This window comes from Neoarius graeffei, chromosome 8 (genome assembly GCF_027579695.1).
Source record: "Neoarius graeffei isolate fNeoGra1 chromosome 8, fNeoGra1.pri, whole genome shotgun sequence".
Classification (NCBI taxonomy): domain Eukaryota; kingdom Metazoa; phylum Chordata; class Actinopteri; order Siluriformes; family Ariidae; genus Neoarius; species Neoarius graeffei.
Genome location: NC_083576.1, coordinates 8,429,266 through 8,442,444, shown reverse-complemented (window position 1 = coordinate 8,442,444; position 13,179 = coordinate 8,429,266). Strand labels below are relative to the sequence as shown.

At 40.0% G+C, this 13,179-nt stretch overlaps 1 protein-coding gene across 1 annotated transcript; it reads left to right on the top strand.

Moving 5' to 3' along the window:
- The first annotated feature begins 6,866 nt into the window (after positions 1–6,866).
- On the top strand, positions 6,867–8,640 carry LOC132890019 (uncharacterized). The gene is made up of 6 exons (XM_060926820.1): positions 6,867–6,909; positions 7,106–7,486; positions 7,672–7,788; positions 7,886–7,975; positions 8,058–8,101; positions 8,434–8,640. The coding sequence occupies exons 1-6, from the start codon at positions 6,867–6,869 to the stop codon at positions 8,578–8,580; spliced, it is 822 nt and encodes a 273-aa protein (XP_060782803.1). The 3' UTR covers positions 8,581–8,640.
- The last annotated feature ends 4,539 nt before the right edge of the window (positions 8,641–13,179 follow it).

Below are 13,179 nucleotides of genomic sequence, written 5' to 3'. Positions count from 1 at the left end.
CCCTGTAGAAGGATAAAGCGGCTAGAGATGATGAGATGAGATATTTTTATTCTTTTTTTTCTTGTCCATTCCAATGGACACCAGGACTAAATGAACATAAAATATCAAGAAACCTTCAGAACAAATTGGCGTATTATTTAATTAACATTTTATATTATTTTCATTTATAATTATAGATAATTATTTAAATAATATTTTACAGTATTTATTATATTATATTAGGGTGGCATGGTGGTGTAGTGGTTAGTGCTGTCGCCTCACAGCAAGAAGGTCCGGGTTCGAGCCCCGTGGCCGGCGAGGGCCTTTCTGTGTGGAGTTTGCATGTTCTCCCCGTGTCCGCGTGGGCTTCCTCCGGGTGCTCCGGTTTCCCCCACAGTCCAAAGACATGCAGGTTAGGTTAACTGGTGACTCTAAATTGACCGTGAATGTGAGTGTGAATGGTTGTCTGTGTCTATGTGTCAGCCCTGTGATGACCTGGCGACTTGTCCAGGGTGTACCCCGCCTTTCGCCCGTAGTCAGCTGGGATAGGCTCCAGCTTGCCTGCGACCCTGTAGAACAGGATAAAGCGGCTAGAGATAATGAGATGAGATTATATTATATTATATTATATTATATTATATTATATTATATTATATTATATTATATTATATTATATTATATTATATTATTGAAACAATATCGGTTTTGTACAAAGCACAGCTGAATGTTGCATTCATCACCAAAGACTTATTTTTTGCTTATATATATATATATATATATATATATATATATATATATATATATATATATATATATATATATATATATACTGTAGAGCCTCTTGCATCTGGTAGCTTCTTTCTTGTCATCATAATTCGGCATGTGGTCCACCATGTCGAACTGTACTTCAGGTCGGAGCCTTATATCCTGATCATGTTTGGGTTGATGGATGTGAACTGGCTCAGGAGACGTGCTGGACCTTCCACGTTTCACCCCCACTGGTTTTTCCACTCTCACAAGACATTCATTTAGAAATGAAGGAGATCCAGGATGGTAGTGAAAGGCCTACAATGCTATTTAATCTCTTCCTTCCTGGTAACTGTTAGATCCTCATGCTCCTCTGTCCCTACACTGTCTTCTACCTCAACCGCAGCTGCTACCTCAAATTCTTCTGGCATTCAATGACAGTGAAACCTCTCCATTGTCATTGTCCCTCTCTGAAACCACACTGAAAAAAGTGAAACAAAGCTGTTCATTTAATGTATTTGTTTTCATTCCAGTGAATAAAAAAAATAGTTTGCTCCCATATTCAAAAGTTGTTTAAATGAATTTAAAATATTCAGGTTTAACAAAGATTATTTATAAATTTGATTTGTTAAGACCCTGAGTTCATTTATAATCTGCGAGTGTCTGGTCTGTCACAGCTGCGTTACACCCGGGCACTGTAGCATTGCTGCCCACTGCACTGGGTGTGTGTGTGTGCTCACTTGTGTGTGCATGTGTGTGTGTTCACTGCTTCAGATGGGTTAAATGCAGAGGAGGAATTTCACTGTGTTTAAGTCTGTACTTGAGTGGATGTGTAATAAATCAAGGCTTCTACTTGTCTTCTAATAATAATAAAATTTTACCCAACTCACAAACTGAAATGATGGATAAATATGAGATCGATAGAATGATATTTTTTGATCTGAGTTCATATTTTTACACTGAATGTCCAAAGAGTTTGTTACCTCGTCCATGACGAGTAGGCGGGGCGAAGTATTGTAATCAGTGTGGTTTGTTTGTTAACAATCTAGCGTTGAGACTGTTGCACCGATTGACTTCAAATTTTCAGGGTAGGTGGGCAATGGGGCGTAGATTACCTCATTAAATTTTGGGGTAATCGAGTCAAAGTCACGGGAAAGGTCAACCTTTTGGTCAAAATAACATTTTCCATTATAACTCAAAAATGGTTGCTGATTGACAGATGTTTACTATTATGAGCAGAGAGGAACTCCCATATGGCCTTTCATTTGGCACCATGATCATTGACCTTGAGTGACCCTGAAAAGTCAAACTAAAGGTCATGGTTTTTCAAAGGGCGATAACTTGAAAATGGTTCATGATAGCGAGATGTTTACCATTATCAACATATAAGAAGTTCCATATGGGCTTCCAGTTGCCATCATGATCTTTGACCTTGAGTGACCTTGAAAGTTCAAACTCAAGGTTTACAAAGGGCTATAACTTTAACCTGGTTCATGATAGCCAGATGTGTACTGAAAAGCGCCCTCCTGCCACTGCCTTACTGGTGATGGACCCAGAGCTGGAACCCAGGCAGGTGCTACCACTCCTCTGGATCAGAGCCGACCTGGGAGCAATGGTGATTCAGGAATAACTCCATTTTCCCCAATAGTCAAGTCCTCCTGGACCTGAGACTCACCACTGGTTGCAGTTTAAAGTCATACCCAGGACTATTAGGAACAGTTACACTGACAGTGACCCCTGTGCCCTTTTGGAGGACAGAGAACATAAATTATGAGGGGGAAAGTTGGGTTCTGTATTCATATTTTCATCTAAGCCATTGTTAAAGAATAACTGTCTAATCAATCAAAAACACATTACCAGTGTTCAAGACCCATCCCTCTAACATGAGCTTTTATTGTTTTTTAAATTTGTTGTGTCTCTTATTTATGAAATCGACTATTTTACAATAATAAATGCCCCCCGGAAATGCTGAAATTCAAATGCCAGACACCCTTCTTTGGCCCAGATAACCGTTACTATTGAGGGAAGCTTTTATTCAGATTAAAATAGCAGTTATAGTGAGATGTGAGTGTAGGCTCACGTGAGAATTCATGTGAACCACATTTTCCATTCTATTCTTTTTGATATCTCTGCTGACCACCAAAACACCAAGAGAGAAAAATGTGGGGGGGAAGTAGGTAGACAAGAATATCATATGCTTGCTTAATATTTCACTTTTTTTCTTTCTAGGGCCAATGTCGTCACATTCTGGGATGTGCTCAGTACGGCCCGCCTATAGTATAAATATAAATTCAAACTGCGCTTGAAGCACATTCGCACTCTGTCCTTAAACGAGATACAAACTCCGTGTAATTTTTAAGAACTGAAAAATGACTGGTTTCTGGATTTTAGTTTTGATCACCGGCATCATGTGTAAGTAATACGAACAATTTTCATCATGTAAACATATTCATATACTGTACTGTAGTTATTCATCTGTTTGACTGCGAACTTGGATCAACCAAAACTCAATAAAGTAAAAACAAATTGGTCGATAATAATAATAATAATAATAATAATAATAATAATAATAATTTGGACCCAGTGTTTTGAGGAATATTTAAAGGAATTATTCTAAGAAGTTAAATTACGAGCCTTATGTTAAATTGTTGGATTTGGTTTTGAAAAATAAATCTCTTTGGGGTCTGTGTAATTTATTATAAAGTTAAACAGATCCCTGTTTGAAAAAAAAAAATAAAAACTTTGAGAAGCTCAGCATTAAGGCGATTTTTAATGTATTATAAAATCTGAATTACATTCTTTACCAAATTAATTTTTGTTTTTCTAGATCCAGTCCAGTCTGGTAGACGCTGGGTTACTGCACAATCCTCAGTGCCACCAGTTTATCAGTCTGATAAAGAGCTCAGTGTGGATATCGGAGCCTCAGCGAGTCTGCAGTGTTGTATTTTTGGAATAAAAGATGGAGAAATGATCTTTTTTAAGCAACAAAACAGAAAACAGCCTCGGATAATCGTCAGATTCTTTAAAGCTTCTAGAGAAAAGTTTTACAATGAATTCCAAAATCCTCGTTTCCAGATTAAACAACATGGAAACTGCTTCAATCTGACCATTTCAAACACCACGCTGTCTGATGAAGCCGTGTACTACTGTGCACTGACGAGACCCGACCCTGTGTTTGGAAAAGGAACTTCTTTAAAATTTAAAGGTAGGATTTCTACTGAAATGAATAATTTGCTGGTTAAATGTAGAAACGTTTCATTCTTCATTACTGTTAGTGTGTGAAGGAGTGAAATGTTCACTGTGTTTGGTAACTTTAACAACACGGCATTCAGGGTTTATTTTTAGTCCGTGATTCATGATAAATGTTTACAGGTCAGAGTTTTACCACTGAATCAGAAACATCGAAACCAGCTCTGTGTGATCACAACACGAACATGAACACACAAGAGAAAACAGGTCAGATGTTGTATAATTATGTTTTAATGCATTAATCTGAAAATCATAATGAATGATTTGTCTAAATTATGATTTTTTAGATGTTATTTTTTGGACTAATGTAATTTTCATTGTGTTTGATGCCCATTCAGAAGTGACCAGATCTCTCCACTCCTCAGTGCTCGGTTTGGGAACGGCTTTGGGTTTGTGTGCACTTCTGATTTTCTGTCTCATTTATTTCATACTGAGGAGAAGAAAATGGGATAAAAGTAAGTGATTCTGAGATCAGATAATGATGACTTCAGTTCACTTCTGTCACTAATCGGCTTTTGTTCCATATTAATAGTGAAGGCTTCAACAGAAGGTTCAGCAGGAACGAGGGAGGTGAGTCTGTAGATTACAGGTGATATAGTATTTATATACTCTTTTGTAATTCTGGTTAAATGTCGATGTGTCCTTTAGTTCTGGAGAAATCTCACCTCCAATCACATTTCCTGACTCATTCATCCTCTTTATATGCTGCTACATTCATTCAGTGCTAATTATAATGGTTTAGACTTAAGATTCACTCACATTATACAAACCACTGACACGCTGTATCCCATCTGTAACTCTGGACTATTAATTAATTAATTTATTTATTTATCTTTCCCAGGACTCTCATGTCGACTCCTGGACTTACGCAGCTTTACAGTTTCCCAAGACGGGAAGTGGAGTTTGTTTCTCAGACAAGTTGGTGTACTCTGAAGTGATGTATATGAAACTGTAATATATTATACAACTGCCTCTTCTTCTTCTTCTTCTTCTTCTCTTCTTCTTCTTCTTCTTCCCTCAAAGTGATTATTAACAATCAGTTACATAAAAACCACAAATCTGTACATGACTTTAATCACTTCACAGATGTAATAAATGTGATACACTCATGTTGTGTTTTGTACAGATTTTTTTGTTGCCTGGTTTTTACTTCTGTATTTTGCAGAAGGCACACTAGTCTGGAAATAAATAAATAAGTAAATAAATGCACGGTGGTGTAGTGTTTAGCACTGTCACCTCACAGCAAGAAGGTTCTGGGTTCGAGCCCAGTGGCCGATGGGGTCCTTTCTGTGTGGAGTTTGCATGTTCTCCCCATGTCTGTGTGGGTTTCCTCCGAGTGCTCCGGTTTCCCCCACAGCCCAAAGACATGTGGTGAGGTTAACATGGGGCAGCCAGGGCCTGAGGTTGGGCTGAAGTGCCCTTGAGCAAAGCAACGAACCCCCAACTGTTCCCCGGGCGCTGTAGCATCGCTGCTCACTGCTCTGAGTGTGTGTGCTCACTGCTCACTTGTGTGTGTGTGTGTGTGTGTGTGTTCACTGCTTCAGATGGGTTAAATGTAGAGGAGGAATTTCACTGTGCTTAAGTCTATGCTTGAGTGTACGTGCGATAAATAAAGGCTTCTTCTTGTCTTCTAATAATAATAAAATTTCACACAACTCACAAACTGAAATGATGGATAAATATTAGATAGATAGAAGTATATTTTTTGATATAGGTTCATATCTTTTACAGTGAATGTCCAAAGAGTTTTTTTTTTGTTCGTTTGTTTGTTGTGTCGAGTACTTTTGCCCTCACTTGTTGAAGTTCAGTGACATTATTACGGCCCTGGAACACCTTTTACAGTCAACTGAAAATTGCATGCATTACACATTTATTACTGACCGAAGTCTTTACCTCAGAAGGGAATAAAATTATCTCCATCCATCCATTATCTGTAGCCGCTTATCCTATACAGGACTGTGGGCGAGCTGGAGCCTATCCCAGCTGACGACGGGCGAAAGGCGGGGTACACCCTGGATAAGTCGCCAGGTCATCACAGGGCTGACACATAGACACAGACAACCATTCACACTCACATTCACACCTACGGTCAATTTAGAGTCACCAGTTAACCGAACCTGCATGTCTTTGGACTGTGGGGGAAACCGGAGCACCCGGAGGAAACCCATGCGGACACGGGGAGAACATGCAAACTCCGCACAGAAAGGCCTCCGGTGGCAAATGGGCTCGAGCCCAGAAACTTCTTGCTGTGAGGCGACAGTGCTAACCACTACACCACCGTGCCACCCCCAACACAACACAATACAATGTCAGTATTTTGTGCACCTGAACAGATTGAATAAATAAATAAATAAACAAGCAGGTGGTCAGTGTTGTTGATCAGACCTTGAGGTTACATTTGTGCTTCATATCTCAGTAGAACACAACACTGACACGCCCATGTTCCAGGATGGTCACTATAGTGTGTATCGGGTCAAATCTGTCACGAGTTCATTCACTTTTACAGCATTTACATTTACTGATTTGGAATTTTGTTCATACAAGTTAAATTAAGAAGGCGATTAAAATAAACAATAAGGCATTAGTGTAGGCGCACGAGAGTGTACGAGTAAACCACATTTTCCATTCTGTCAGAACATCTTTATGAAGACCTCACTGTGCAACACCAAAACACAAATATGGAACAATGTGGGGTCGATGTAGGCAGATCAGAATATCATGTGCTCTCTGATCATGTCTTTTTTTTATGACACCCAATCACGTCATATTCTGGGGCGTGTTCAGCACAGAGCGCCTGGAGTATAAATATAAATCCAAACCCTGCTTCAAGTGCATTCATATTCTGTTCATAAATGAGATACAAACACTGTAGATGTACGAAGAAATGAAAAATGACTTGTTTGTGGATTTTAATTTTGATCTTCAGCACCATGTGTAAGTAATATGAGTCAATTATTCACATCTAGTTTCATAGATTTAAAAAAAATAAAGTCGATTGAGCTGATTACTCTCAAACACTTTGTGAAGCTGTTTATGTTGAAAGATCTCCTGATGTGATTTTTAATAACAGTTTATATAGATTGGTTTAAGAAATGTATTCATTACTTAATTAATGTGTTTTTTTTTCTAGATCCAGTCCAACCTGGTAGACGCTGGGTTGCTGCACAATCCCTCACAGAGTCAGGAGTTTATCAGCCTGATAAAGAGCTCAGTGTGGATATCGGAGACTCTGCGACTCTGCAGTGTTGTATTTCTGAAAATGTATATGGGATAATCGCCTGGTTTAAGCAACCGAACAGACAAAAACCTCAGATTATAGTCACGGTGTATAAAAGTGGGGGAGAAACATTTTACAATGAATCCCAAAAGTCACGTTTCCAAATAGAAAGATCTTCAAACTGCTTAAATATTACATTTTTAAACACCTTTCAGTCTGATGAAGCCATGTACTACTGTGCACTGACGAGACCCAACCTTGTGTTTGGAGATGGAACTCATTTAAAAATTAAAGGTAGGATTTCCACTAAACTTTCTTAAACTCCTGGTTTAATGTCATGATATTTTTCCTTATTATCATTAACATGTTCAGCCTGGAAGACAAATAATACTGAAGTAGTGAAATGTTCACTTTGTTTTCTTCTTCAACTACACTGAGTTACAGACTTTTAGTCAGTGAATGATGATAAATGTTTCCATGTGAACATGTTACTATTGAATCAGAAACATCTAAACCAGCTCTGGGTGATAATTCAGTGGGCTGTGAACCAACACTGCATGGAAACAGCACTAACACGAACACACAAGAGAAAACAGGTCAGATGCCTGATAATTCACTATTAATTAATCATCCTTAATTCATAATATAGTGAAATAACATTCTCAGAAGTGACCAGATCTCTCCACTCCTCAGTGCTCGGTTTGGGAACGGCTTTGGGTTTGTGTGCACTTCTGATTTTCTGTCTCATTTATTTCATACTGAGGAGAAGAAAATGGGATAAAAGTAAGTGATTCTGTGATCAGATAAAAATTCCAGTGACTTTTATTCCTATCAAAGACACTAATGTGTGTTTCTGTATTAATAGTAAATGCTTCTGTCGAAAATTTTCCAGGAATGAATCAGGTACGTGTGCAATAAAAATAGCACTGGTTTTTATTCTATTATATACTCTATATTTTAATCATGTTTTTTAATGTAGATATCACTATGTCTCCTTTATTTACTCATTAGTCTACATGTGAAATGTTGCTCCATTCAGATATTTTTCCTGATAATGTTCTCGATGTCATTTATACAGTCAGGTTGATCAGATTTCACAACAATCCCCAGCTTTTATGTTTAATGTTGATGAACATTAACTGTGTAGTGAGTGTGTATCGTGCAGTTCCACAGATTGTCTGGTTTTTACTGTGAGCTGAAATTCTTATTTTGTTTTTGCTTTATTCTTAATATTTTTAAAGGAATCTGAAGCTGAAACACTGAATTATGCAGCTGTGCATTTCTCTAAGAGGAAACCCAAAGCTGAAACAAAGAAATCTGGTTCATCAGATGAGTGTGTGTACGCTGATGTGAATAAAGCTGCACGCTGTAACATAAATGATTCATAATAAACGGAGAAACACACGGCAGAAGCAGTGAAAATGTTTTAGCAGGTTAAATATCTCGACTGTGTGTAAATTTATTCCATATTTTTCATTACAAGCTTTTAATCACTCAAAGATTATTAAACTATTGTTAAATATTTTTGCTCGTTTCAGCTGGGCAGATAATTGATCTGCAGAATGATGAATGGATTTCTAGAAGCAAAATGACTGTATTTGGTGAAAGTACAAAAAGAAAAGAAAAAACAACATCAGCAACAACAAAAGCTGATAATATTTAAATTTGTTCACAATAATTGCATAATAATACATATTAAATAAATTTGCCCGTAATCATGATATTTTTATTCACTGTTGCTAAACGTTCTTTTATCCCCTTCAGACTTTATTTTTTTCTACTGAGCAAGAAAATGTTTCCACAGCTGATTTTACTTTTCTTCAATGTAGAAATGAAGTCCGAATATTTATTTTTTGCCAACTCATATTTTTATTCTTTTTTTTCTTGTCCATTACAATGGACACCAGGACTAAATGAACATAAAATATCAAGAAACCTTCAGAACAAATTGGCGTATTATTTAAGGAACATTTAATATTATTTTCATTTATAATTATTTATAATTATTTAAATAATCTCATCTCATTATCTCTAGCCGCTTTATCCTTCTACAGGGTCGCAGGCAAGCTGGAGCCTATCCCAGCTGACTACGGGCGAAAGGCGGGGTACACCCTGGACAAGTCGCCAGGTCATCACAGGGCTGACACATAGACACAGACAACCATTCACACTCACATTCACACCTACGGTCAATTTAGAGTCACCAGTTAACCTAACCTGCATGTCTTTGGACTGTGGGGGAAACCGGAGCACCCGGAGGAAACCCACGCGGACACGGGGAGAACATGCAAACTCCACACAGAAAGGCCCTCGCCGGACCCGGGGTTCGAACCCAGGACCTTCTTGCTGTGAGGCGACAGCGCTAACCACTACACCACCGTGCCGCCTATTTAAATAATAGTTTACATTATTATATTATATTATATTATATTATGCATTGAAACAATTTTGGTTTTGTACAAAGCACAGCTGAATGTTGCATTCGTCACCAATCTCTTCCTTCCTGGTAACTGTTAGATCCTCATGCTCCTCTGTCCCTACACTGTCTTCTACCTCAACCTCAGCTGCTACCTCAAATTCTTCTGGCATTCAATGACAGTGAAACCTCTCCATTGTCATTGTCCCTCTCTGAAACCAATAAAACATCATCTTTTACTCACTTTACTCCCTTACTCCTGGCCTCATCTGCCTCATTTCCTGAATCCAAGCAGTCAAGATCGGACAGTTCTCCATTTATCAGAAGTTCAAGAAAGTCTGTGATTTTATACTCTAAAAGTGCATCACTATAAAAAAAAAATACTTTGATGATGATTAATATATTGTCAAACTACATTTTAGCTCTGAAAAGCTTCCAGAAATTCACAGCCTGGTATACGAACACTAAATCATCAAGCTCCTGCTGTTGTCTTTCAGCACCTGAAGTCCATTGTGATGGACATTAAACTTAAATCCTGTGCTTTAGAGCTTTGAAATATATTCAATTTAACTTTAAATACAATCACTTGATAAGATTAAGATTATATTTAGGGCAAATATATTACACTACCATAGACATAAATTAATATTGAAAGGTGAGAAAGGTGCTTGGCTCCTCCTCCTGTCCACATGGTGAGCCATGCTTGTCTTGTGTGATGGCTGAAACTTTCTGAGAGCAAGTTACAGGTCATAACTTCATTGTGATTGGATAATCAGGAACCAATGAGTGACCAAGCATTGTTACCCCGCCCACGACGGAGTAGGCGGAGTGAGGTATTGTAATCAGTGCGGTTTGTTTGTGTGTTTGTCTGTTAGCTATCTAGTGTTCAGACGGTTGCATCGACTGACTTCAAATTTTCAGAGTAGGTGGGCTATGATCCATAGATTACCTGATTAAATTTTGGGGTTGATCAGGTCAAGGTGAAGGTCAAGGTCACTGGAAAGGTCAACCTTTCGGTCAAAATAACATTTTCCATTTTTACTCCACAACAGTTGCCGATAGACAGATGTTTACTATTATGAGCATATAGGAACTCCCATATGGCTTTTCATTTGGTACCATGATCTTTGACCCTGAGTGACCCTGAATGGTCAAACTCAAGCTCATGGATTTTCAGAGGGCTCCTACTGCTCCTTCTTATTTTTATTATTGTTTTTATTCCTTCAAAATGTTTATTAACAAATCACTTAGATAAAAAATGCAAATCTGTATATGACTTTCATCACTTCACACATTTAATAAATGTGATACACTCCTGTTGTGATTTGTACAGAAGTTTTTGTTGTCTGTTTTCTTTTTTAATTCTGTATTTTGCAGAAGGCAGACAAGTCTGGAAATAAAAAAATAAAAAAATGCACGATGGTGTACTGGTTGGCACTGTCACATCACAGCAAGAATGTTCTGGGTTCGATCCCAGTTGCCAGCAGTGTGGATTTTATGGTGTTATCTGTCTGACTATGAGTTTTGCTCAGGACAAAATAAATGTATTCACAATTTAATTGAAAATGTAACACAAATCTTCAACATTATCGGCAAATTTCTGAGTTTAAACAAAAGTTATGTTCTATTACTGGCGCGTTTATAAAAATGATGTGTGTTTGCCTTAAATCGAAGTCAAGGACAGTGACTGAGTCCATTCCCTGGGGGCGGGGCTTGTTTATTCATGCACCTCTGTGCTGCTTATGTTTCCAGGTTCGAGTGAAATTACACTGAAAATCAGGTGCTGTGAATGTGGTGCCCAGAAATACCAACGTAGTTTTTCTTTATCACTGAGTGTTGAGTAAAACCTCTTCAAACACATTTTACATGAAGAAAAGTGAAGTGAAGCATCAAACAAGCAAGATGGATCCTTCCTGAAAGTGATTCATAATCATTTGTTGTAGAATCCATCCATCCTTCCATCCATCCATCTTCTGCAGCTTATCCGGGTCCCGGTCGCAGGGGTAGCAGCCTAAGCAGAGCAGTCCAGACTTCCCTCTCCCCAGCCACCTCCACCAGCTCTTCCGGGGGGAATACTGAGGCATTCCCAGGCCAGCTGAGAAATGTAATCTCTCCAGCGTGTCCTGGGTCTGCCCTGAGGTCTCCTCCTGATGGAGCATGCCCAGAAAATCTCCCTTGGGAGGTGTCCAGGGGACATCCTAACAAGGTGCCCGAACACCTCAACTGACTCCTTTTGATGTGGAGCAGCGATTCTACTCTGAGTCTCTCCTGAATGACCAAGCTTCTCACCCTGTCTCTAAGGGACAGCCCAGCCACCCTGTGGAGAAAACTCATTTTAACCGCTTGTATCCGCAATTTCATTCTTTTGGTCACTACCCATAGCTTGTGACCATAGGTGAGCGTGGGAACATAGATGGACCAGTAAATTGAGAGCTTTGCCTTTTGGCTCAGCTCTCTCTTTACTACCACAGACTGGTTTAGTGTCTGCATCACTGCTGACACTGCCCCAATCCATCTGTCCAACTCCCGCTCCCCCTTACCCTCACTCGTGAACAAAACCCCGAGATACTTAAACTCCTCCACCTTAGGTAGCAACTCCCCCCTTATTGTAGAGTCCAGGATATTAATTTGTTGTGTCCTTGTTGATTTCTTACAAAATGTCTAAAGGTATAAAATGAGCATTTTCAATGGTGCTGGTTTTCCAACACCTCATGTAAAGAAGCCGAGTGGTGAATCTGTTTGTGGCAGCTGGGGCGTGGCCAAGCAGCAGTCTGTGACTGGAGGGCGGGGTCAGGGAAGGTAAGTGGCTAGGTCATTACACCTGATGTCAATTTGTGTGTGTGTGTGTGTGTGTGTGTGTGTGTGTGTTTGTTGCAGGGATGGAGTATAAAGGGAGGGGGAGAGGAGAGAAGAGGAATTCGCTCCCCAACCACAACACATGTGTGCGTGAGTGAGTGAAAGAAAGAAAGAAAGCTTGAAAGCTCAATAAAGTGCATGTGTGTGAACACGAACTCTCGCCTGCCGTGCTTCTGTGCTCCACCCACATCGGGGATTACTACAGTGGTGCCGGAACCTGGGATGCACAGAAGGGAACCACCTCATGGAGTCCTCCCCATTCAAAGAGCTCATCCTTGCCCTCGCTACCGCCCAGCAGAACCAGCATCAAGAGCTGATCACCCTCCGGAAGGAGCAGCAGCAGCCCTTCGAAGCCTTGCTGCTGGCCCAGCAGGAAGATCGCCAGGCGTTCCGGCACCGGCTCACGTCAGCAGGGCTGCTGGCCACCGCTGCCGCCACCCTCACGAAGATGGGACCACAGGACGATCCGGAAGTGTTCCTCGCTCTCTTTGAGCAAGCAGCCGAGGCGTGGGGGTGGCCGCTGGAGCAGTGCGCGGCGCGCCTCCTCCTGCTCCTGACTGGTGAGGCACAGCTCGCAGCGCAGCAGCTCCCTGCTGACAGCTGGATGGTCTATGTGGACCTGAGGAAAGCCATCCTGCAGTGGCTCGGCCGCTCCCCGGAGCAACACCGTCAGCGCTTCCGGACGCTGACACTGGAGGAGGTCAGCTGGCCGTTT